General features: G+C 46.3%; 1 protein-coding gene across 1 annotated transcript in view; it reads right to left on the reverse strand.

Annotated features, from left to right (window-relative positions):
- MCM9 (minichromosome maintenance 9 homologous recombination repair factor) overlaps positions 1 to 27,724 on the reverse strand; it is a 266,670-nt gene that overhangs the window by 5,626 nt on the left and 233,320 nt on the right. Inside the window, exons 10-12 of the mRNA XM_063917226.1 lie at positions 13,324 to 13,526; positions 12,543 to 12,746; positions 5,675 to 5,757 (exon numbers count right to left, since the gene is read on the reverse strand). Of these exons, the coding sequence (XP_063773296.1) occupies positions 5,675 to 5,757; positions 12,543 to 12,746; positions 13,324 to 13,526 (490 nt within the window). The remainder of the gene's footprint in view (positions 1 to 5,674; positions 5,758 to 12,542; positions 12,747 to 13,323; positions 13,527 to 27,724) is intronic.

Consider the following 27,724-nt stretch of genomic DNA (forward strand, 5'->3'; position numbering starts at 1 on the left):
ACTTGTCCAATTCTCATCTAATCCGACCTCCTACAGATGTGTCCTCCTTCATCGTTGCTGCAGTCACCTTAAACTAGAGATGAGCGGGTTTGGTTCTCAGAGAACCGAACCCATCCGAACATAGGTGATCTGGGACGATCTGAGCCACAACTTGGAACTCCCTGCCTGCCCCGGATACCCAAGCGAGCCAAAACCTGAGGATCCAGCTGTCGGATCCTGAGGTTCTGGCTTGGACTGCGGTCTCCAGTCAACTATGGAAGACCGCTTATTGGCAGAGAGAGCAGTCTGTCACGGCTCTCAGCCAATCAGCGTGTCCCCAGAGGCTAATATGGGGCAAGATGGATGCCCCCACAGCGCTAAAAGCACCGCCGGCAGCAATGCAGACACCACCGGCCGCACTGCCGACACTCCCACACTGCTGGCACCCCTGCACTGGGGACACTGCAAACACTCCTGCACTGAGGACACTTCCGGCACTCCCGCACTGCCGGCACCCCTGCACTGAGGACACCTCCAGCCTGTACCTCCCCAGGAGGTAGGTACAGACTGGGCACTGAGAATAGACATGTGCTGGGGGCATGTGCTCTTGCGTAGAGGGCATCAATGTCTGCTGTTGCTATTTTACACATGGTTTTAGGTTTGTTTTCTTTGTTGTTTGGTAACTACTTTAGAACAATGATTTTCTACAAACGATTCTCAGGAAATTTCTGTGTTGGATTGTTTTCTATTAATAGTACTTGCGAGTTGGTTCGATCGGTTACTGCTAATACATTACTAATTTGTAAAAGAGTTTTAAACAGAAATAACTGCCGTGTGTTTGTGCCGCTGCTCTGCTGCTTAGCTAGGCTTGGCCTACGTTGGTGAGGTGGTCAAAATTGACAGGAAATGAGTGGAAATTAATGTTATTGATGTTAATAATACTGTAGGAACAAAAACAGACCAAAATTCCGTAATTTTACCTGTTTTTATGATTTTTCTTAAAAAAATACAGATCCAAAACCAAAACATCCACAGGCGGTTTTGGCAAAACCAATCCAGATCCAAAACACGAAGAAGATACAGATCCAAAACCAAAACCCCAAAAATGGTCTACGTTAAACAGCCCTTCTAGTCTCACCTAGTCGTGAGCAAATTTACTAACGTCGAGCGTCTTTTGTGCATTTCCCCCCCCAAAAAATGCATATTATTTGGATCACTATGCAAATGGGACGCACAAGCAGACTCTGATGATTAAAATGATAAGCAGCATGTCTATATTCTGTGAGCGACTGCAGTTCTATCTGCACATATGAAATGGTATGTTACAGTGTTGTCCTGGAAAACACTGAAACGTAGCATTTTGTATGCAGATAGAGCTGCAGTCGCACACAGAATATAGGCATGCCATATATAATTTTAATCATCAGAGGGGTCTATTCATGAAGCAGTGAAAAGTGAGGAGAAGTGAGCCAGTGCAGAAGTTGCCCATGGCAACCAATCAGCTGTGAAGTATAATTTTATAGTATGCAAATTATAAATGTTAATTCAATGCTGAGTGGTTGCCATGGGCAACTTCTCCATCGGCTCACTACTCCACATTTTTCACTGCTTCATGAATAGACCCCAGAGTCTGCTTGTGCCTCTTAATCGCATAGCAATGTGACTGTACATAATTCTCATTTTCTTGTTTGCGTATCCGTTTCTTTGCCCTTGCTTTTTGGTTGAGAAGGAACATATTTGTATTTCTAGCTGAAGGGCTGGGGATGTATCACTATACTATTTATTTTTGCTTCACTTTTTTTATTACGGAAGGCGACTTCCCTTATGGGCTCTTGTGGAGGTAGTGTGACTGAGGTTCACATGCCACATCCTCAACTCTAGAATAAAAAGCAGAAGATTCAGAGACCTAGGTGAAGCCTCAGTGAATCCCAGAGTGAATGGAATCTCTCACAGCCTTGTAGCTTTGTTCCTAAATAGAAATGTTCTACATTTCTAGAGATGTACAATTAAAGCTTATTTTTTTCAGAGGTTCACAAAACTAGGTAACCCTGAACACAAAGTGTAAGGAATGTCAGAAATAACTATAAAGGTAATAAATGTGATTTTACTCTTTCTTCAACAGAAGGAGATTGAAATTAATGTACAATGCTCAGGTATGGCCTAGTTCTGTAGATTACAGTACTCCAGGAACGTGAGATGGCCTAGTTTCTCTCTTCAAGTCATATACAGTACATTGCCAGGGAAAATACACTGCTACAAGAGGGCATAAAAACCATAAAAAAATGATCTCTCTTTTTATTAATATCCTGACGGTTGATGAAATGCTACGTAAAGAGAACTGAATAAAGCAGATTGAAAAGAGATGTAGCAAAGACATCGGAGGATAATGTCCTTATACTCCTATTGCTGAATAGGAGTATGTTAACCTTTGCTGAAAGGAATACATCCTTATCAGTAATGAAGCAATGATGGGCAAAGGCAGAACAGCCCTAAAATGGTTACTATAATAAGGGTAAGGTTCTTTCTTTTGCACCGCTAGAGGAGCCCCATTAGTACTGCACAAAAGGTCATATCCATTGTAATTCCCTGAAGGAGGATAAGGATGAGAGCTTCAGGGTACCACAGCTCATGCATCATTAACATATTAATCTCAGAGCTCAAATAAAGGGAACCTCTTCTCTAGTACACTCAGTGTCCCAAATGTGGAGAAGTTAAGGCCCATATAGACGGGCCGATGCGGGAGATATGTGTGCTGAGCGAACCGCTCAGCACACATCTCTCCCGCCGCTCAGCACAGCACGATCTGTGCTGAGCGTGCGGGGGGAGATGGGGGGGGGCACTCACTTCACCCAGCGGGTGAAGTGAGCGACCCGCTAAATTGGCCTGCACGGCAGGCCAATCTAGCAGCAGCGATAGCGATGCACGGGGCTGTGCATCGCTATCGCTGTAGGGGTTACACATGGAGCGATAATGCTGAAATTCTAAGCAATCTAGTTAGATTGCTTAGAACATCGCTCCGTGAGTACCCCCCTTTAGAGGATGTGGAGATATTCCAAGGTTTAAATGTAAAAGTCTACAAAAAAAAACCCCAACAATATTTATGTAAGGAATGTGGAAAAGAAAGTTGATGGTTTCAGCTACCAGATTTGAGAATTACTGTATAATACCTGGATTTTTACAAAAACAGGTAGAGTTAAAGCTTACAGTATTATGAAGAAAACAGTGTTTCACCTCAGGGTTTTAAACTGAAATAACTAATCTTAAGTATTAAGTAATTTGAATACATGTGTAATAGGGTATGAGATGGAAAATATTCTTAAGTACAGACATATATGAATAGGGTACCTTGTGTGTCACCAGGCTAGGGTGGTCATTCCGAGTTGTTCGCTAGCTGCTTTCGGTCGCTGTGCAGCAATGAGGCAAAAAAACGGCACTTCTGCGCAGGCGTATGCGGTGCAATGCGCACGTGCGGCGTACTATTACAACGAACAATGTAGTTTCACGAAGGGTATAGCGAAGCTTTTCAGTCGCACTGCTGGCCGCAGAGTGATTGACATGAAGTGGGCGTTTCTGGGTGTCAACTGACCGTTTTGAGGGAGTGTTCGAAAAAAACACAGGCGTGCCAGGAAAAACGCAGGCGTGGCTGGGCGAACACAGGGCGTGTTTGTGACATCAAAACAGGAACTGAACAGTCTGAAGGGATCGCAAGCGCTGAGTAGTGTCAAAGTCGAAAAATTGTGTTATACATATCCCTTGTACTAACCCCTCATGCACATGCGCGCTGCTCGTGCACCCAGTCCCCCGTGCGTACACATATCCGCAAGTTGCGTAAGAGACGCTCCGGCGACTCGTGCGCATGATATGTGTATTTACGGCGGAGTTTGTGAGCGTGTAGCGTACTATTAGAATATAGCATATTTAACCCAAATAGTGCATTTTGTAGATGTAGTTCCCCTAGACCATGACAGCGAGTAATATTAGTTTAAACAGTTCCTGGACAGAGAGATTCGTCTTTGCATGATAGGAAGGATCAGATAAAGGTTGGAAGGTGATGTCTAGTATCCAGCTGTAGGGTATTTTTAGGGTAACATTCCGGTGTTAGTTAGGAAAAGATCGCTTGCTCCTGCGTATAGTTATGTACAAAAGTAGATTATGAACATTAACTGTATTTGCTGTAAATTACACATGCGGCGGGAATCCAGAGGATACCTCCCACCAGAGCAGTTGGGAAAGGACATCGCCTACCTATTCAAATGCACCTATGACCTTTGCTGTAATGTAAGGACACATCCCTGTGTCCAATGAACAATGAGATTACAGTGACCATTGTATTGTGTATGCATGTTGTGTATAAAAAGACCACTGTTGCCTGGCCGGACTCAAGACTCTGAAGGCTTTCTCCCTGATAGCTGAGGACTGGTCCAGGACGCACTTGCGAACGATTCCCCACGTATGTATATTCTCTGTAGCCATTATTCTCTGTTATTCTGTTTAGATTTCCTTGTTAGCCTGTAGTGTATAACTTGTATCTGTTTACCCCTTTACTCTGAATAATCCACTGCGGTGTTAGAGCCCAGTGGTTTACCACAAACCGGTGTTGTGTTTTCACTTTCCTGCAAAGGGCTTCCATAGCGTATTAATCGCTATAAGGTGTATAAGCATTGTTAAGGTTTTAAGGTATTACATCGTTGCAGTACTTGACTGCTAAGGTATAAAGTATAAGCATATCCTTACATTGTTTCATTACTTAAGGTTTACTGTATATCACTCTGTGTGCGTCCGCGCCGCGTGTACGTTGTACCCACGGCACGGCGTCTGATACGCTAATAGCGTATCAATACGGTACTCAGTACGCAAATAGCGTACTTAGTACGTAGCGTGAATCCGTGTGCGTACGTGCCGCGTGTGCGTCGCGCCCACGGCACAGCGTCTGATACGCTAAGTGCGTATCCATACGGTACTCAGTACGCAAATAGCGTACTTAGTACGTAGTGTGTGTAATAAGTCTAGCGGCCATAGCGGCTCCACGGTAATAGTGTATAGCTTTATGTTTTAAGATAATATTTGACATTATCAGTAGGTATTGAGCTACTCTAAAACAACAGTACACCAAAAAAATTGTAGCTGCTCTGCGATCCTTTCGTTCGCACTTCTGCTAAGCTAACATACACTCCCAGTGGGTGGTAGCATAGCGTTTGCACGGCTGCTAAAAAGGGCTAGCGAGCGAACTCGGAATGACCACCTAAGTCTTTTAAGTTTTTTTCTCAATTGCATAATAATTTAACATAAAACTACCCAGCACTAGTACACAGTGCCAGAAAGTAGAAAGACACAGGGGCAGATTTACGTTCACTCCTAAAAATGAAAAGTGGAGGAGTTGTCCATAGCAGCCAATCAGATTCTGTCTATCATTTTCTAGGATACAATAGAGAAATGATAGTCACAATATGATTGGTTGCTATGGGTAACACCACCACGTCTCACTTATAGAGGCTTTAGTAAATCTACACCTGGCATCATAAAGGAGCGGGCTCAGATACAGAACTTCAAAGATTGGGTAAAATAATGTTTAGGAGGAGTCCCCGTCTTCCAACCCCTCCCACCAAAAAATAAATAAAAAAAGGTCTTTCTAAAAATGATAAAGAAAACACTATTTGCCATGGGAGCCTATAGTTAACCAGTGAAATCCACATACCTGCATAGATGACTCCATTACTGATACCACAGTTATTGCATCTTCAACAGTCACAGTATCCCGATACATGAGTCGCGCATGGGCTGTGGAAAAACATATTAAGTTACAGGTCATTTAACCATCATGCTAGACAGACTTTGCTTTAGTTAGGGACACGTTCCGGCTATCATTAATACCTAAAGAATTAAGGTTCAAAAAGGGTTGAGATTACCTAAAGGATAAAAAAAGGGGCAGACTAGATGGCCCAAGTGGTTCTTATCTGCCGTCAAATTCTATAATTCTATCATCTCATATACAGTGTTAAAGAAAACCTAAAACCACATTTGTACTTAGAAAAAAAAAAAAAAAAAAGAAAGCCTGTGTGTTATGGAGCAAAAATAAGATTTTAATTACCTACCGGTAAATCCTTTTCTCGTATTCCGTTGAGGATGCTGGGATCCACATTAGTACCATGGGGTATAGACGAGTCCTCTAGGAGCCACTGGCACTAAGAGTGTGAGCTGGCTCCTCCCTCTATGTCCCTCCTACCAGACTCAGTCTAGAAACTGTGCCCGAGGAGACGGATAACTTAGAGAGAAGGATATTACACAGATAGTGGTGAGATTCACACCAGCTCACACATACAAGGCAAACCAAGCTAACCAGCTTGAAAAAATCAGCAACGTCTGACCATATTACTTAACCAAGTAACAAAAACAGTACATAACCAAGAACTAAGCAGTACTGAATTAAGTAACCACTGCAGGATCACGAAGCGCTGGGCGAGCACCCAGCATCCTCTACGGACTACTAGAAAAGGATATACCGGTAGGTAATTAAAATCCTATTTTCTCTTATGTCCTAGAGGATGCTGGAGTCCACATTCGTACCATGGGGATGTATCAAAGCTCCCAGAACGGGAGGGAGAGCGCGGAGGCTCCTGCAGAACTGATTGACCAAACTTCAGGTCCTCAGAGGCCAAAGTATCGAACTTGTAAAACTTTGCAAACGTGTTCGACCCAGACCAAGTAGCTGCTCGGCAAAGCTGTAAAGCCGAGACACCCCGGGCAGCCACCCAGGAAGAACCCACCTTACGAGTAGAGTGGGCCTTAACATATGTAGGACACGGCAATCCTGACGTAGAATACGCATGCTGGATAGTGAACCTGATCCAGTGAGAGATTGTCTGCTTAGAAGCAGGACACCCAAGTTTCTTGGGATCATACAGGACAAACAGAGTCCGATTTTCTGTGACGAGCAGTCCTCTTCACATAGATTTTCAGAGCCCTTACAACATCCAAGGACTTTGATGAAATTGAGGAGTCAGTAGCAACTGGCACCACAATAGGTTGGTTGACATGAAATGCTGACACAACCTTTGGAAGGAACTGCTGACGTGTCCGGAGCTCAGCCCTATCTTCATGGAAGATCAAGTAGGGGCTCTTACAAGACAAAGCCCCCAACTCCGACACACGTCTAGCAGAAGCTAAGGCCAACAAAGTGACAGCCTTCCACGTGAGAAACTTGACCTCAACCTCCGGTAGAGGTTTGAACCAATCTGATTGGAGGAACTGTAACAACACGTTAAGATCCCAGTGCGCCGTAGGCGGCACAAAGGGAGGCTGGATGTGCAGAACCCCTTTCAGGAAAGTCTGAACCTCAGCGAGGGGGGCCGAAATCTGGACCTTTACGGATCCCAACCTCAGGCCCATATCCACACCTGGTTGCAGGAAGATGAGAAACCGTCCCAGTTGAAACTCCACCATAGGAAACTTCTTGGACTCACACCAAGACACATTTTTTTCCAAATAAGATGGTAATGTTTAGACGTTACTTCTTTCCTAGCCTGTATCAGGGTAGGAATAACCTTGGTCGGAATGCCCTTCCGTGCTAATATCTGGCATTCAACCTCCATGACGTCAAACGGTAAGTCTTGATAAGCGAATGGCCCCTGCTGCAGCAGGTCCTCCCGAAGAGGAAGAGGCCTCGGCTCTTCCAGCAGTAGATCCAGAAGATCCGTGTACCAAGCCCTTCTCGGCCAGTCTGGAGCAATGAGGATTGCCTGAACTCTTGTTCTCTTTATTAGTTTTAGAACTCTTGGAATGAGTGGAAGTGGAGGAAACGCGTACACCGATTGGAACACCCACGGAGTCACAAGGGCGTCCACCGCCGCCGCTGGCGGGTCCCTTGACCTGGAACAATACCTCCGAAGCTTCTTGTTGAGACGAGAGGCCATCATGTCTATTTGAGGTACACCCCAAAGATCTGTTACCTCCGTGAACACCTCTGGATGGAGTCCCCACTCTCCTGGATAGAGATCGTGTCTGCTGAGGAAGTCCGCTTCCCAGTTCTCTACTCCCAGAATGAAGATTGCTGACAGCGCCAACGCGTGTTTTTCTGCCCAGCGGATGATTCTTGTCACCTCTGACATTGCAGCTCTGCTCTTCGTTCCGCCCTGTCGGTTTATGTAGGCCACAGTCGTTACATTGTCCGACTGCACTTCAATGACTCGATCTCGCAGAAGATGGGCCGCTTGGAGAAGACCGTTGTAGACGGCTCTTAGTTCCAGAATGTTTATTGAAAGGCTGGATTCCAGGCTTGACCACCTTCCTTGGAAGGTTTCCCCCTGAGTGACTGCACTCCAGCTCTGGAGACTTGCATCCGTGGTTAGAAGGATCCAGTCCTGAATCCCGAACCTACGGCCCTCCAGAAGCTGAGGTAGTTGCAGCCACCAGAGGAGTGAAATCCTTGCTTTCGGCGACAGACGTATTCTCTGGTGCATGTGTAGATGAGATCCCGACCACTTGTCCAGGAGATCCAGCTGGAAGGACCGAGCATGAAACCTTCTGTACTGTAGAGCCTCGTAAGAGGCCACCATCTTCCCCAGAAGGCGAATCGATACCCGGGCCGGCTTCAGGACATCCCGGACCATTGTTTGAATCACCAACGCTTTCTCCTCTGGCAGAAACACCCTCTAAATACTGCGCTCCTTACCCTGTTGCCGCCATTTCACACCGGCTCCCCGCTTGCCAGGGGGGCCGGCGACTCACTCGCCACCAAAGTCTTCTGGCTCTGTAAGGGGGTGGCGGCGTGCTGCAGGAGTGAGCGGACGCCTGGAGCGGCTAACGACAAGCACCCTCAGGAGTTCAGTGTCCTGTCAGCGGAGATAGTGGCTCAGACCCCACAGGGCGGACACTACTCCCCCCCTTAGTCCTACGAAGCAGGGAGGCTGTTGCTAGTAGCCTCCCTGTAAAAGAATAAACTCTAAAAAAAACTTTTACTAGAGAAACTCTGGAGAGCTCCCCTAGCTGTGACCGGCTCCTTCAGGCACATTTTCTGGTAGGAGGGGCACAGAGGGAGGAGCCAGCTCACACTCTCAAACTCTTAAAGTGCCAGTGGTTCCTAGTGAACCCGTCTATACCCCATGGTACTAATGTGGACCCCAGCATCCTCTAGGACGTAAGAGAAATAACATATCTAAAAAAACTGGCAATTAAACTACGCTAAATCCTCCTAGCACTCTCTCTGTTCCATAAGGCAGAGAAAGCAGGCATTTCTATGCATTAGTCTGAGACAATTTGCAAGGTAACATGTTCGGATTTCCAGAATTAGTCACAATGAATGTTCTGTACAGACTGCAGATTTATACATAGGTTTAATTCTACATCAGTAGACCTCCCTTTAACAAAAAGTAAATGTATCAGAACAAATGCTTTATAACCAGGAGCGCTTCAAGAGAGGAGGATCACCATGTGCAGACTCCATCTGAGTCCCCTCCTCTTTAGCCGGCAGCGCTGTAGACTCTAGGCACTAGGGGACCCTAGCACTGCCCCAGAATCTAGTGCGCATGCGCTGGTCTCCGGGAAAATGGAACAGTGGCCATTTTCTCAGTGATTTTCTTACTGCACATGTGCAAAACACCGGGAAAATGGCCGCGTCTGGATCCCCCGGATCTCGGAGGCCTGTCTGCACCATACACACTTCACCCATTATAAATATGCCAGTGTCTATAACCAATTTGTTTTGATTTCAGCAGTGGCACATAAGTAACTTGTTCACGTCCACAATAAGAATGCTTGCATGTCAAAAGCGGGTAGGCATCTGACACTTGCACCACCATACCACTGGAGATGCAGAACAGAGAGGGAAATGGAATGCAAACACAGCCAGATGGCATGTTCACGCAAATGTAGCAGGTGCCTAAGCGCTGGCACAGTAGTCTGTTCTGATAAAGACCAGTAGAATCCGCATTTGCAGCATTCTAGAAATAATGTTATACAGATTTTTTTTTTCTTTTCAACTACCTACCTGGTGGGGTTGCATCTAGGGAGGCCAATCCCGGGCCATTTTTTCAATCCCGGGTATCGGGATTGAAAAATGGTCAATCCCGGGACTCCCAGGATTGGCTTTTCCCTATGTGGCCGTCCCCCTCGCCCCGCCCCGCATACATAACTCACTATATATCCAGGGCGGGCGGGTGAGAAACTTCATCTTCTCCCTCTCGGCAGCTCCCGTCGGCGGGTGATGGCGCAGCGTGACCTGTGACTGCACGTCACGCGCGCAGGGGAGCCAGAAGGAGTGAGCCGGGCAGCATCTGAGCGTCCTGAGGATGCTCAACGCTGATCCCTCAATCTCCGGGATTGGAGCTTCCAATCCCGGGATTGAATCCTGGCCGTTTTTGGGCCTAAGGGGGTAATTCCAAGTTGATCGCAGCAGGAATTTTGTTAGCAGTTGGGCAAAACCATGTGCACTGGAGGGGAGGCAGATTTAACATGTGCAGAGAGAGTTAGATTCGGGTGTGGTGTGTTCAATCTGCAATCTAAATTGCAGTGTAAAAATAAAGCAGACAGTATTTACCCTGCACAGAAACAAAATAACCCACCCAAATCTAACTCTTTCTGCACATGTTATATCTGCCTCCCCTGCAGTACACATGGTTTTGCCCAACTGCTAACAAAATTCCTGCTGCGATCATCTTGGAATTACCCCCTAAATCCCGGGATCCCGCTGATCCTGATCCCGGGATTGGCCTCCCTAGTTGCATCTGATGCGGCCGTTTCAGAGAAGCCTGCTGGAAGCTGATCATTCAGCAGCTGTCGGGCTCCGCCCCTGCCTACGCAGCAAGCTCAGTTCCCACCTGCCAGCTGGGCTTCAGAAAGGGGGCAGCTGAGCAGCCCGAGCTCAAAGGGATCTCACCTCAGCTACAGGTGATGCAGATAGGGGCGGCTGTGATTCAGCCCTGCTTCTCCCTCTCCCAGCCAGTGGCCCAGTTGCTCTCTGTCTCGGTCTCCTCTCCCTGCTGCATCCCCACCCCCTGGAAGCCAGTTATGAGCTGCTCAATGCCGTCTCTCAATCAAGTGTGTTTCTCTGGGTCCCATCATGAAGCCTCCCCTAAGTGATGGCAGCAGCATCGCACTTATGTAGCCCATACACTTGTGAGATAATCGGTGCTAACCTTCGATTTCGACCGGATCTGTGAGAGAAATCAAAAGGACTGTATGCACATTTTAGGTACCTTGCGATGCGATGCGCGGGCACGCCAGCTGAATCTTGCGTCTCAAGATAGTATGTGCTGCACTTAATATTTATCGAATTGCAGTGCGATCGCATGTGTTTTAAAAACACATGCGATATATCGCACTGCGATGCACAATGGGCACCCACCGGGAGCGGACAGAGGCCGCTCCCACTCGGCGATGACGTGCCCATCACGTGATTACCATGCGATCTATCGCATGATCGCATGGTAATCACTTTGGCAGTTCAGGTGCGATTTCATCTCAAGTGTATGGGCACCATATCTCTGCTCCATGCATGACCAGTGGCTCCACAGGGACAGCTGCAGCCCGACAGCCCCCAACCCTCTATACTGTGACTTCACCCCCAATACTACATACATACAAAATATATATATATATATATATATATACATACACACACACACACACACACACACACACACACACACACACAGTATATAATATATTTATACTGTATATTATTTAAATATCTAAAAACACTAGGGTTTTTATTCATATACATGAAAAATGCTGAAGAGGAGTCCAATCTTCAGCACTCAAGCATTTAAAGAAAGTTACTGGTGATTAGTACCCCTATGGGGCAGGCTGGGCTGTAATAATGCATCCCCTCCAACATCTCTGAGATGAAAACCAGTACAGATCAGGAAAAGGGGCATGGCCACGGACAAAGGGGGCGTGTCCTCGCAGCGCTGCTAGAAAAATCTATAGCAATCTGGAGACACTGCACTGGCCGGTACAGTTGGACTGTGTGCTAATGTAATCTCGATGACTTGAGATGATGTAACAAGATGCAGAATTTACTCCCTGCATCAAAAAGTTATTTTAAATATATATGTGTGGGGCAGCGTATGGTGGAGGGGGTGTGGTGACTGAAAGTCCTTCTTCTCACCTCTCTTGGAACCTACACACATGGGTAACCCTTGCTAGCATGCTCTAAAAACCACTGGTATTGTGTATTGTCTTTAACCATCCTGGGGGAAAAAAAACAAATCCTCAAAAGACAGTATCTGATCCACAGTTGTGGTGAGGGCTGTCTAACAAGCACAGGAATCTCTGTTACTGTACCTCTGGACCTCACTAAAAGAATGGAATGTGGTTACCACAGAGAGCGAGGTTAATCATCTCTTTTACAGAGAACCATTGTGCAAGCTTGTTATCTCCAAAAATGTTGTAACCAGCAGAGACCAGAAGTGAGATGAGCACTGGTCAATGACTGTCATGCGCCTGGGATGTATGGGCTACCACAAGGGAAGTCAGCAGAGATAGCTTACACTATGTACACAGAAGCCACAAGCATAGGACATACAGAGCTGCATCAACTTAATGTTGTAGTAGAAAATAATACTTGCCTTCTGCCAGTCGTATCAAGCTCTCCAGAAGGCGGATGGTAGTACGCGCTGCGTTTCTGCTATCACTTTGTCTCTGGAGCTGGTAATAACGCACTAGAATTATGTTAGCCCCTTCAGACATTTTAGGCTGCAAGCTCTTTACAAGGCAGAGGTAGGTTTTCATCTTTTCCATGCTCCAGAGCTTATCAGATTTGCGTGGGCACCCTAAATTTAATTGGATAAGAGATAAAAGAAATTAAATAAGGGCATAGGCTATGTTTATCATATACTGGGGGATGGGGGGGGAGGGGGGGTATTTATCAAAGCTTGAAGAGAGATAAGTATAAATCAATCAGATGCTGGAATTTTACAGGCTGCGTTTGAAAGCTGCCAGGAGCCGATTGGTTAGTACTTTAGTACTTTCCAAAGCTTAATAAATACAGTACCTCCCATAGTCACAAGCGCATCCTAACATACAGCGAAAATTATAATACTGTATGTGAAATAAGACTTTATATTAAACTAATGATGTCCAACAAGCTATGTGATCCATTCTCTTACATTATTTTGAAATGGCAAGGAAGGATAGTAAACTAAAATTCTCAGTGGAATTCAATGTACTCAAACATTAGGCAAGGTCACTGAAGAATTAGCTAATCCCATGCTTGCATTTGAGCCCATATAAGCAGGTATTTAGTCACGGTCTCATTAGGATGTTTATTGCTGTTTTGTAAGACAGGGACCATCAATGAAGAGAATACACTTTTAAATCCAGTATCAATGTGACTTGTACACAATCTACCTTTGTTTTCCAATATAAAGGAAGAAATAATCCTGTCCCAGTCTTCATTTTTTGTGTCCAACAACACTAACACCAGGTCAAATCTACTGAGAAGAGGACTAGCAAGGGCTACATTAACAGAGATGGACTCTTCTGGGTCATATTGTCCTTTTGGATTAGTAGCAGCCAGGATAGTCGTTCTGGTGTTTAGTTTGCACACCAACCTAAGAAATGAAACAAAAAAATAAAAATCTGTTCTGCTAATCAGGTCTACAGAAGATCTCACGTAGACATTAAGTAGCATGCAAAAAAATTACCCCAAAAGGATATATATATGTAATTAATTAGCCTTTTGGAGGAGGATATACTAGTTAAAATTTCACTTTTTACTTTAATGCTTTATTTCTGAGTGTTTGTAGCAAAAACAAAACAATACTACTCTTTCACACACATATTACCACCTATATTATACTGCGTATGTAGAACATTGGGCAAGACATGAGAATACCAAAGAACAACGCCCAGTGGAAAGCTAGCTCATCACAACAGCATGGAGCAGATAGGTATATAGAAACAAGACCGATATTAAGGCAATGTCTCCATATTACCAGGTAATATACACACAAAATATTGTGCTGGTGTCTACTTATTCTGGACAATAAAAGAATAACAGATTATGTAAATTATACACGTTTTTATTAGATAATGTGATAGGTTTTACAATTAGTATAGTTCAATTATATGTTTAAGCAGGTATAGAATCAAAACCTAACTACATATATAAAATAACAAGTTGACAAGTTAAAACAGAGGTTCTCAAACTCGGTCCTCGGGGGCACACACAGTGCATGTTTTGCAGGTAACCCAGCAGGTGCACAGGTGTATTAATTACTCACTGACACATTTTAAAAGGTCCACAGGTGGAGCTAATTATTTCACTTGCGATTCTGTGAGGAGACCTGCAAAACATGCACTGTGTGTGCCCCCGAGGACCGAGTTTGAGAACCTCTGAGTTAAAAGGTAACAAGCAATAAGACTAATCCCTGTATCTCAAAGCCCTTTCCTATAGAGAGAAACATAGTACAAGCTGCAACAAGGTAACACAGCTAGTTATTAGTAATGATATTGTAACTAAAAGTATTAAAGATGTATACATTTTTTTAGAGTTATATAATCCAAGAAATGAACACTAATGGGGGGTACACAAGGAGCGATTGTTGCCTGTTTTCTAAGCGATCTGACTAGATTGCTTAGAAGTCAAGCACAAATTGCTCCATGTGTATGCCCCATAGTGATAAGCATTGCTATCACTGGCTCAGATCATTCATGCATGCAGTATAAATCTAGTCTAGCATGCATAAAGAAAACACTGGTTAGCACTAGAGATGTGCACCGGAAATTTTTCGGGTTTTGTGTTTTGGATTCGGACACGTTTTGCCAAAACCTCCCTGAAATTTTTTTGTCGGATTCGGGTGTGTTTTGGATTCGGGTGTTTTTTTTTTACAAAAAACCCTCAAAAACAGCTTAAATCATAGAATGTGGGGGTCATTTTGATCCCATAGTATTATTAACCTCAATAACCATTATTTACACTCATTTTCAGTCTATTCTGAACACCTCACAATATTATTTTTAGTCCTAAAATTTGCACCGAGGTCGCTGGATGGCTAAGCTAAGCGACACAAGTGGCCGACAGAAACACCTCGCCCATCTAGGAGTGGCACTGCGGTGTCAGACAGGATGGCACTTCAAAAAAAATTGTCCCCAAACAGCACATGATGCAAAGAAAAAAAGAAGCGCACCAAGGTCGCTGTGTGACTAAGCTAAGCGACACAAGTGGCCAACACAAACACCTCGCCCATCTAGGAGTGGCACTGCAGTGTCAGACAGGATGGCACTTAAAAAAAAGTGTCCCCAAACAGCAGATGATGCAAAGAAAAAAAGAGGTGCACCAAGGTCGCTGTGTGACTAAGCTAAGCGACACAAGTGGCCGACACAAACACCTGGCCCATCTAGGAGTGGCACTGCAGTGTCAGACAGGATGGCACTTAAAAAAATAGTCCCCAAACAGCACATGATGCAAAGAAAAATGAAAGAAAAAAGAGGTGCAAGATGGAATTGTCCTTGGGCCCTCCCACCCACCCTTATGTTGTATAAACAGGACATGCACACTTTAACGAACCCATCATTTCATCGACAGGGTCTGCCACACGACTGTGACTGAAATGACTGGTTGGTTTGGGCCCCCACCAAAAAAGAAGCAATCAATCTCTCCTTGCACAAACTGGCTCTACAGAGGCAAGATGTCCACCTCATCATCATCCTCCGATTCCTCACCCCTTTCACTGTGTACATCCCCCTCCTCACAGATTATTAATTCGTCCCCACTGGAATCCACCATCTCAGATCCCTGTGTACTTTCTGGAGGCAATTGTTGGTGAATGTCTCCACGGAGTAATTGATTATAATTCATTTTGATAAACATCATCTTCTCCACATTTTCTGGAAGTAACCTCGTACGCCGATTGCTGACAAGGTGAGCGGCTGCACTAAACACTCTTTCGGAGTACACAATGGAGGGAGGGCAACTTAGGTAGAATAAAGCCAGTTTGTGCAAGGGCCTCCAAATTGCCTCTTTTTCCTGCCAGTATACGTACGGACTGTCTGACGTGCCTACTTGGATGCGGTCACTCATATAATCCTCCACCATTCTTTCAATGGTGACAGAATCATATGCAGTGACAGTAGACGACATGTCAGTAATCGTTGGCAGGTCCTTCAGTCCGGACCAGATGTCAGCACTCGCTCCAGACTGCTCTGCATCACCGCCAGCGGGTGGGCTCGGAATTCTTAGCCTTTTCCTCGCACCCCCAGTTGCGGGAAAATGTGAAGGAGGAGCTGTTGACGGGTCACGTTCCGCTTGACTTGACAATTTTCTCACCAGCAGGTCTTTGAACCTCTGCAGACTTGTGTCTGCTGGAAAGAGAGATACAACGTAGGTTTTAAATCTAGGATCGAGCACGGTGGCCAAAATGTAGTGCTCTGATTTCAACAGATTGACCACCCGTGAATCCTGGTTAAGCGAATTAAGGGCTCCATCCACAAGTCCCACATGCCTAGCGGAATCCCTCTGTTTTAGCTCCTCCTTCAATGTCTCCAGCTTCTTCTGCAAAAGCCTGATGAGGGGAATGACCTGACTCAGGCTGGCAGTGTCTGAACTGACTTCACGTGTGGCAAGTTCAAAGGGTTGCAGAACCTTGCACAACGTTGAAATCATTCTCCACTGCGCTTGAGTCAGGTGCATTCCCCCTCCTTTGCCTATATCGTGGGCAGATGTATAGGCTTGAATGGCCTTTTGCTGCTCCTCCATCCTCTGAAGCATATAGAGGGTTGAATTCCACCTCGTTACCACCTCTTGCTTCAGATGATGGCAGGGCAGGTTCAGGACTGTTTGCTGGTGCTCCAGTCTTCGGCACGCGGTGGCTGAATGCCGAAAGTGGCCCGCAATTCTTCGGGCCACCGACAACATCTCTTGCACGCCCCTGTCGTTTTTTAAATAATTCTGCACCACCAAATTCAATGTATGTGCAAAACATGGGACGTGCTGGAATTTGCCCAGATGTAATGCACGCACAACATTGGTGGTGTTGTCCGATGTCACAAATCTCCAGGAGAGTCCAATTGGGGTAAGCCATTCTGCGATGATGCTCCTCAGTTTCCGTAAGAGGTTGTCAGCTGTGTGCCTCTTATGGAAAGCGGTGATACAAAGCGTAGCCTGCCAAGGAACGAGTTGGCGTTTGCGAGATGCTGCTACTGGTGTCGCCGCTGCTGTTCTTGCTGCGGGAGGCAATACATCTACCATGTAGGCTGTCACAGTCATATAGTCCTGAGTCTGCCCTGCTCCACTTGTCCACATGTCCGTGGTTAAGTGGACATTGGGTACAACTGCATTTTTTAGGACACTGGTGACTCTTTTTCTGAGGTCTGTGTACATTTTCGGTATCGCCTGCCTAGAGAAATGGAACCTAGATGGTATTTGGTACCGGGGACACAGTACCTCAATCAAGTCTCTAGTTGCCTGTGAATTAACGGTGGATACCGGACACACGTTTCTCACCACCCAGGCTGACAAGACCCGAGTTATTCGCTTTGCAGCAGGATGACTGCTGTGATATTTCATCTTTCTCGCAAAGGACTGTTGGACAGTCAATTGCTTACTGGAAGTAGTACAAGTGGTCTTCCGACTTCCCCTCTGGGATGACGATCGACTCCCTGCAGCAACAACAGCAGCGCCAGCAGCAGTAGGCGTTACACTCAAGGATGCATCGGAGGAATCTCAGGCAGGAGAGGACTCGTCAGACTTGCCAGTGACATGGCCTGCAGGACTGTTGGCTTTCCTGTGTAAGGTGGAAATTTACACTGAGGGAGTTGGTGGTGTGGTTTGCAGGAGCTTGGTTACAAGAGGAAGGGATTTAGAGGTCAGTGGACTGCTTCCGCTGTCATCCAAAGTTTTTGAACTTGTCACTGACTTCTGATGAATGCGGTCCAGGTGACGTATAAGGGAGGATGTTCCTAGGTGGTTAACGTCCTTACCCCTACTTATTACAGCTTGACAAAGGCAACACACGGCTTGACACCTGTTGTCCGCATTTGTGTTGAAATAATTCCACACCGAAGAGGTGATTTTTTTTGTATTTTGACCAGGCATGTAAATGGCCATATACGTCCCACGGACAACAGGTGTCTCCCCGGGTGCCTGACTTAAAACAAACCACCTCACCATCAGAATCCTCCTTGTCAATTTCCTCCCCAGCGCCAGCAACACCCATATCCTCATCCTGGTGTACTTCAACAGTGACATCTTCAATTTGACAATCAGGAACTGGACTGCGGGTGCTCCTTCCAGCACTTGCAGGGGGCGTGCAAATGGTGGAAGGCGCAACCTCTTCCCGTCCAGTGTTGGGAAGGTCAGGCATCGCAACCGACACAATTGGACTCTCCTTGGGGATTTGTGATTTAGACGAACGCACAGTTCTTTGCTGTGCTTTTGCCAGCTTAAGTCTTTTCATTTTTCTAGCGAGAGGATGAGTGCTTCCATCCTCATGTGAATCTGAACCACTAGCCATGAACATAGGCCAGGGCCTCAGCCGTTAATTGCCACTCCGTGTCGTAAATGGCATATTGGCAAGTTTACGCTTCTCATCAGACGCTTTCAATTTTGATTTTTGGGTCATTTTACTGAACTTTTATATTTTGGATTTTACATGCTCTCTACTATGACATTGGGCATCGGCCTTGGCAGACGACGTTGATGGCATTTCATCGTCTCGGCCATGACTAGTGGCAGCAGCTTCAGCACGAGGTGGAAGTGGATCTTGATCTTTCCCTATTTTAACCTCCACATTTTTGTTCTCCATTTTTTAATGTGTGGAATTATATGCCAGTATCAATAGCAATGGCCTACTACTATATATACTGCACACAACTGAAATGCACCACAGGTATGGATGGATAGTATACTTGACGACACAGAGGTAGGTAGAGCAGTGGCCTTCCGTACCGTACTGCTATATATACTGGTGGTCACTGTCAGCAAACTGCAAAACTAAAATGCACCACAGGTATAGAATCTAGATGGATAGTATACTTGACGACACAGAGGTAGGTAGAGCAGTGGCCTTCCGTACAGTACTGCTATATATACTGGTGGTCACTGTCAGCAAACTGCAAAATTAAAATGCACCACAGGTATAGAATCTAGATGGATAGTATACTTGACGACACAGAGGTAGGTAGAGCAGTGGCCTTCCGTACCGTACTGCTATATATACTGGTGGTCACTGTCAGCAAACTGCAAAACTAAAATGCACCACAGGTATAGAATCTAGATGGATAGTATACTTGACGACACAGAGGTAGGTAGAGCAGTGGCCTTCCGTACCGTACTGCTATATATACTGGTGGTCACTGTCAGCAAAACTCTGTACTGTACTCCTCCTATATAATACTGCTGGTCCCCAGTCCCCACAATAAAGCAGTGTGAGCACAGATATATGCAGCACACTGAGCACAGATATGGAGCGTTTTTCAGGCAGACAACGTATAATACTGGTGGTCACTGGTCAGCAAAACTCTGCACTGTACTACTCCTATATAATACTGCTGGTCCCCAGTCCCCACAATAAAGCAGTGTGAGCACAGATATATGCAGCACACTGAGCACAGATATGGAGCGTTTTTCAGGCAGAGAACGGATAAAACTGGTGGTCACTGATCAGCAAAACTCTGCACTGTACTCCTCCTATATAATACAGCTGCTCCCCAGTCCCCACAATTAAACAATAAGCACAAATATTTGCAGCAACATTAATAAACGGAGAGGACGCCAGCCACGTTCTCTCCCTAACATTTCCAATGCACGAGTGAAAATGGCGGCGACGCGCGGCTCCTTATATAGAATACGAATCTCGTGAGAATCCGACCGCGGCATGATGACGTTCGGGCGCGCTCGGGTTAACCGAGCCATACGGGAGAATCCGAGTATGCCTCGGACCCGAGTAAAATGGGTGTAGTTCGGGGGGGTTCGGTTTCCGAGGAACCGAACCCGCTCATCACTCGTTAGCACAGATCACATCACTGTGTGTGTAGTGATGTGTGCTGAGCGATCTGTGCTAACTACATCACTTAGCACACAGGCACAAGTCACCCAGTGTGTTTGGGGCATTAGATCCTGTGTCTTAGCCAACTAGGTAAAACATCCTTCACAGTAGTGGTAAAGCCGTGAGTTTAGAAGAAATACACAAATAGTATAGTCACCTCTTGTGTATATACAGATAATATAGTATCCCTTTCCTAGTGACTGAAATCCTTAAGTAATGAATCCAATCATAAGGGACTGGGGGCTAAAATTATGTTAAATTGATCCAATTCAGACTCCAGTAGTGTAAAAAAATAGATCAGTCCATGAGCTCAGTTGTATAAGGGACATTCTCCAGGGCTCACCGATAAGCCCATCTCATCCTGGCTCTACAGTATACTTATGCTCGATCAATGTCTGATCAGTTGGGGCTGGGAGCCTCCATAACAATCTGTCTGGCCCCTATCATGCTTCCGTAATATTGGTAATGAGGTAAACCATGAGTCCGGCTATATAAGAGTGCCTGTCACCAATCAGCATTGAAGTAACATTTATCAAGTGCATTCTATAAAATTATTTGTAGTAGCTGATTGGTTGCCATGGGCAACTTCTCCACTGGCACACTTATTCCACTCCTTTCGCTGCTTCATGAATAGACCCCTTAAACTGGCCATACACTAAAAGATTATGGTTCCAACCTTGCCTACTGGTTCTGGCGCTGTATGGGGAAGAGGAGTGCGGCAGTTTGTGGGAGAACATATTTGACATGAACCACTCCTCCCCAGATCATGACACTTATCTGTTTAACGGGTCCCTGGTCACTGCTGCTCCTCCCCACATCTCAGCTGGCTCCACGGCATGGACAGCCTCTTTTGAATCCAAGATGACGGATGAGAAACTGCTCTATATAAAGCAGTTTTACATCAGCTACTGTATATTGGATTCAAAGTGAGTCTGCCTCTAACCCGGAGCCGACTGATATGTAAGGAGGTGAGCACATCAGTTACCGGAGCAGCAGTAACAGCAGGTAAGTGGACTTCTTCAGAACAAGACAGAGTATAGAATTAAATATTATTGTTAGAAAATGTTGTACCTGTTGTTACGCACACCAGTGCTAACAGGAGTATACCGGTGTATGAACAGAGAGGGAAGCGAAGCAAACGAACTCACAGACAGTATAACATAACATACACAGGAGGTGATGGAATAACTAATAAACAAAAAAGTGAACGGAGAAGCCCAAAGGCTCAGGAATTGGGTGTCTCCCTAGTGTCAGGAATGCTCAGATGGAATAGAGCGGACAATGAAGCGATGTGTAGTGATTTAACATGTGGAGCACCTGAAATGATGTTGCTAAGAGCAACAGAAAAAACCCCAAAGGGTTACCAACGGGTGTGGGAATAAACTCCTTGGTCAGAGATAGAAATATAGACACAAGGAGAGTATCCACAATCCTAACCCCCACTTGCAGGGCACAGGTTCAGCTTACTGCCACTAAACTGACACCTGGACGCCCTGCACAGTGAGGGAGGATTAAGCAAGCAGGTCTGAGAGTACAGCCGCAAACCTGCTGGGTTCACAGAATAGCAAAAGAACCCCAGCAGGTCAAACAACTGACTCCAGTCTTACTGCTAGGTCCGGATTGGCAGAATGAAGTACCGAATCCCAAGGCCCATTCGCAGTAAGCAACAAGTAAATACAAAGTCACACAGTACTAGCTAACTCTCTGGAACTGACTAACAAACAAAGATTCAGCAGCATTTGCCTAGCCTGAGAGGATGGTTTATATAGCAGGTGCTGTCCACGCCCCACTCAGACCTCACAGACTGTGAGCACAAAACCAGCGCCGGATTCCCTGCCGTGCACAGAGCCTGTAACCACTACACAGTAAAAACCCGGACCGGAGTATCAGCTGCGCTCAGGTTACTTCGCTAACACTTGCCTCCCGGTTGCCATGGCGACGTGGCAGCACAGAGCAGGAGATCCTAACAGTACCCCCCCTCTGACGAGGGGTCAAAGAACCCCTACCACCGGGTTTATCGGGGAACTGTGAGAAGAAAGAGCGTATCAGTCTGGGGGCATGAAGATCACAACTGCGCACCCACGACCGCTCCTCCGGGCCATACCCCTTCCAGTGCACCAAAAATGACAGCCGACCCCGAACCATCTTGGAGTCAAGAACCCTTTCAACCACAAACTCCCTCTGACCCCGTATTAGAAGAGGAGAAGGTCTTCCACTGGAAGAAGGATTACTAACCGCCAGTTTTAAAAGGGAACAATGAAATGTTTTATTGATACCCAATGAACGGGGCAGATCTAACTGAAATGCCACCGGATTGATAACCCTGGTGATCTTATAAGGGCCGATGAACCGGGGGCCAAACTTATGAGATGGCTGTCTCAACTTCAAATTCTTGGTGGACAACCAGACGAAGTCTCCTAATTTGAAGCTGCAGGGTCTTCTTCGCTTATCAAAAACCCTTTTGGTCACTAATGACACAGACACAAGGGCTTTCTTCACTTTCCTCCAAATACCCCTAAGGACCGAAACAACAGAGGAACCACCAGGCGTGGAATCCAGGGGGTCAAAAGAATTGGCCTTAGGATGATGCCCATACACACAAAGGAAGGGAGAGATCCCTGTAGCAGAGTGAGCCGCGTTGTTATAGGCAAACTCCGCCATGGACAGATGAGCAACCCAGTCAGTATGACACTTGGAGACATAACACCTGAGGAACTGCTCCAAGGACTGGTTCACCCTCTCAGTCTGCCCATTAGACTGTGGATGGTAGCCTGACGACAAGCTCACAGAAATCTGGAGATCAGAACAAAATGCCCTCCAGAATTTGGCCACAAACTGGGATCCACGGTCAGAGACCACATCAAGTGGCAACCCGTGGAGGCGCACAACATGCTGCATAAATAACTCAGACAGGCGTCTGGCCGATGGCAACCCAACCAGTGGAACGAAATGCGCCATCTTCGAAAACCTGTCAACGACAACCCAAATGGCTGTCATCCCCGAGGATTTGGGCAAGTCCACCACAAAATCCATGGAAATGTCGGAATAGAGAGTGGATGTAATGGGCCGACAGGAACCCCTCTAGGAGTTTTATTTCGGGCACAAACGTCACATGCCCGAACCCACTGATCCACATCCCTAGCCACCGAGGGCCACCACACCGCCCTAGACAGCAACTCCCGAGTTCTGGCAATACCCGGATGCCCTGCCGACTTCTTGGCATGGAATTCCAGGAACACTCGCTGTCTTAACCTTGGAGGCACAAACAAGAGACCTACCGGAAGGTCTGGAGGAGCCTGCTCCTGTGCTCTAAGGACTAATGACAAGAGGTCCTGGGTAATGCCCACTTTAATACATGATGGGGACACAATGGGCAATGGCTCCTCGGTGGTCTCTTGAACTGGAGCAAAACTCCGCGAGAGCGCATCAGCCTTGATGTTTTTTGACCCAGGGCGATATGTTATCAAAAAATTAAAGTGAGCAAAAAACAAAGCCCATCGTGCCTGCCTGGCATTGAGCCGCTTCGCTGACTCTAAATATGCCAGATTCTTATGGTCGGTGAGAATTGAGACCACAAACTTAGCCCCCTCAAGCCAGTGTCTCCACTCCCCGAGTGCATCCTTTATAGCCAACAATTCCCGGTTACCCACATCATAATTCATCTCGGCAGACGAAAATTTACGAGAAAAGTAAGCACAGGGATGAAGGCGATTATCAGACACCCCCATCTGAGAGAGCACTGCCCCAATACCTATCTCAGAGGCATCCACTTCTACCACAAAAGGACGCTCTGGATCTGGCTGTCGCAGCACCTTGGCCGAAACAAATGCCCTTTTGAGACGGGCAAAGGCCGCTTTGGCCTCACAAGACCAGTGAGCAACATCCGCCCCTTTCTTAGTGAGTGCCACCAAGGGGGCCACTATAGACGAAAATCCAGCGATAAACCGTCTATAAAAATTCGCAAAGCCCAGAAAACGCTGAAGCGCCTTCAAACTAGTGGGCTGCACCCAATCCAGGACTGCCTGTACCTTAGAACCCTCCATTTGGAAACCTTCTGAGGAGATAATATACCCTAGAAATGCGATTTGCTGGACTTCAAACTCGCACTTCTCCAGCTTCGCCCCAAGCTGGTGGTCTCTGAGTTTCTGGAGGACTAAGCGTACATGCTTCCGATGTTCCTCCAGGGAATGAGAGAAGATTAGGATGTCATCTAAATAAACAACTAAGAATCTATCCAAATATTCCCTGAGCACATCGTTCATGAATTCCTGGAAGACTGCCGGGGCATTAGAGAGCCCAAAAGGCATCACCAAATATTCATAATGCCCTGAGTGGGTATTAAAGGCAGTCTTCCATTCATCCCCCTCTCTTATTCGGATTAGATTGTAAGCACCGCGTAGATCAATCTTAGAAAAAATGGTGGCAGTACGAAGCTGGTCAAACAAAACCGAAATGAGAGGCAGTGGGTACGAGTTTTTAATCGTGATACGGTTCAATTCCCTGAAGTCGATGCAGGGTCGCAACGAACCGTCCTTTTTACCCACGAAAAAGAACTCCGACCCAACTGGGGACTGTGAGGGTCTGATAAATCCCTTAGCCAAGTTCTCCTGAATGTACTCTGCCATAGCCTGAGTCTCAGGACGTGACAGGGAGTACAACCTGCTCTTGGGAAGCTTAGCATCCGGCAACAAATCAATGGCACAGTCATAGGGGCGATGGGGAGGTAGTACCTCCGCAACTTTTTTGGAGAACACATCCGCAAAATCTGCATAACATCCTGGCAATCCTGGCAAACTTAGCTGCGAGAGCCTGACTGGAAGGCTCAAGCAACTCCTGAAACAATCACTACCCCAACTAAGAATCTCCCCAGAGACCCAGTCAAATTGAGGGTTATGGGCCCTTAACCAGGGTAACCCCAAAACCAATGGGGCAAAAGAACAGACAGTCACATAAAAAGACAATTTTTCAGAGTGTGTGGCTCCAATAAACAAAGGAATTTGGCTGGTGCAGGAGGTAATTTTACCCTGGGACAATGGTTCCCCGTTTAACCCACAGATCTCAATCTCGGATGCCAAAGGTACTGAGGGAACAGAGTGTTCCAGGGCGAATTGACGGTCCATGAAAACCCCATCGGCCCCACTGTCAACAAAGGCCTCAGTCTTGACAGTTTGACCGAGGATCTCCAAAGTCACCGGAATGAGAAAAGTCTTTTTAGGAAATTCTGACTTCTGGCCTGACAGGATATTTCCCATCACCCTCAGGCCCTGAAGTTTTCCGTTTTTTCTGGGCATGATACTACAACATGACCTTTATTCCCACAGTATAAACACAAACCCTGCTGTCTCCTCCGCGTCTTCTCACGCGAGGAGAGGCGGGTAGCCCCAATCTGCATAGGCTCCTCGGAATATTCCTCAGAGTCTGAGGTTCCCTTGGGTAAAAAAGGAAACTGCGGTCTCCCTTTCAAGCCTACGCTCTCTCAGCCGTCTATCCACCCGGATGGATAACTGCATGAGCTGATCTAAGCTATCAGGTGAGGGATATTGTACCAGTTGGTCCTTTATCTGGTCAGAAAGGCCCCTTCGGTACTGGTTTCTCAGTGCTGGGTCATTCCACTGGGTATCATGAGCCAACCTCCGAAACTCCGTACTATAAACCTCAGCTGGCCGTCGCCCTTGCTTAAGAACCGTAATCTGAGCCTCGGCTGAAGCCATCTTGTCAGGGTCATCATACAAAATGCCCAGTGCCGTAAAAAAAGCATCAACACTTTTAAGCGACGGACAGTCAGGCTGTAACCCATATGCCCAGACCTGTGGGTCTCCTTGTAGCAAGGAAATCACCATGCCCACCCGCTGAATCTCCGACCCAGAAGACTGGGGCCTAAGCCTGAAATATAGCTTACAGCTCACCTTGAAACAAAAGAACTGCGAGCGATCTCCAGAAAAACGATCCGGGAGATTTACTTTCGGCTCCTTAACCCCTGAACTTGCCGCTGCTGCTGCGGGAGCTCCGCTAGCGGCCTGCGGGGTGTTCATTTTAATGGACATCTCATTAAATTGTCGAGTCAGGACCTGCACCTGATCGACCACCTGTTGCAAAGTATTTTGAGGGGTATGCTCCATATTCCCACAAAATTTCAACAGGAGTAGGGCTGCTGAATATGTTACGCACACCAGTGCTAACAGGAGTATACCGGTGTATGAACAGAGAGGGAAGCAAAGCAAACGAACTCACAGACAGTATAACATAACATACACAGGAGGTGATGGAATAACTAATAAACACAAAGTGAACGGAGAAGCCCAAAGGCTCAGGAATTGGGTGTCTCCCTAGTGTCAGGAATGCTCAGATGGAATAGAGCGGACTGTGAAGCGATGTGTAGTGATTTAACATGTGGAGCACCTGAAATGATGTTGCTAAGAGCAACAGAAAAAACCCCAAAGGGTTACCAACGGGTGTGGCAATAAACTCCTTGGTCAGAGATAGAAATATAGACACAAGGAGAGTATCCACAATCCTAACCCCCACTTGCAGGGCACAGGTTCAGCTTACTGCCACTAAACTGACACCTGGACGCCCTGCACAGTGAGGGAGGATTAAGCAAGCAGGTCTGAGAGTACAGCCGCAAACCTGCTGGGTTCACAGAATAGCAAAAGAACCCCAGCAGGTCAAACAACTGACTCCAGTCTTACTGCTAGGTCCGGATTGGCAGAATGAAGTACCGAATCCCAAGGCCTATTCGCAGTAAGCAACAAGTAAATACAAAGTCACACAGTACTAGCTAACTCTCTGGAACTGACTAACAAACAAAGATTCAGCAGCATTTGCCTAGCCTGAGAGGATGGTTTATATAGCAGGTGCTGTCCACGCCCCACTCAGACTGTGAGCACAAAACCAGCGCCGGATTCCCTGCCGTGCACAGAGCCTGTAACCACTACACAGTAAAAACCCGGACCGGAGTATCAGCTGCGCTCAGGTTACTTTGCTAACACTTGCCATGGCGACGTGGCAGCACAGAGCAGGAGATCCTAACACCTGTTTATTTGGTCAAATGTTTTTTTTCTCAAACTTTTGTTTTTTTGTTGCCTTGGTCCATGGCAAATTACAAGTACCAGGGCAAGCTGGTTCTCCAAGTGCCAGCTTCATCATGTTGAGACCTGTAGCTCCCCATAAACAAGTTTTATTGAAACATAAAATATTACATATTTTTAAATAACAAAATAAACATTAAATTATTTCTAAACATGTAGAAGAAGGCAGACACTGCTCATCTACTTCGGTGAGAAGTGGCTTGTTTTATGAAAAGTTGTCTGGATGTCTTTTTTATCATCAATAGTTTTTATTGAAAATAAAACAAAAATTATGGGGAAGGGACAAAAAGGGAACTTGTGGAAATTCCAATTTCTCTTACGTCCTAGAGGATGATGGGGACTCCGTAAGGACCATGGGGTATAGACGGGCTCCGCAGGAGACATGGGCACTATAAAGAACTTTAGAATGGGTGTGCACTGGCTCCTCCCTCTATGCCCCTCCTCCAGACCTCAGTTAGATCCTGTGCCCAGAGGAGACTGGGTGCATTACAGGGGAGCTCTCCTGAGTTTCTCTGAAAAAGAATTTTGTTAGGTTTTTTATTTTCAGGGAGCACTGCTGGCAACAGGCTCCCTGCATCGTGGGACTGAGGGGAGAGAAGCAGACCTACTTAAATGATAGGCTCTGCTTCTTAGGCTACTGGACACCATTAGCTCCAGAGGGTCGGAACGCAGGTC

This window comes from Pseudophryne corroboree, chromosome 4, assembly GCF_028390025.1.
Source record: "Pseudophryne corroboree isolate aPseCor3 chromosome 4, aPseCor3.hap2, whole genome shotgun sequence".
Taxonomy (NCBI): Eukaryota; Metazoa; Chordata; class Amphibia; order Anura; family Myobatrachidae; genus Pseudophryne; species Pseudophryne corroboree.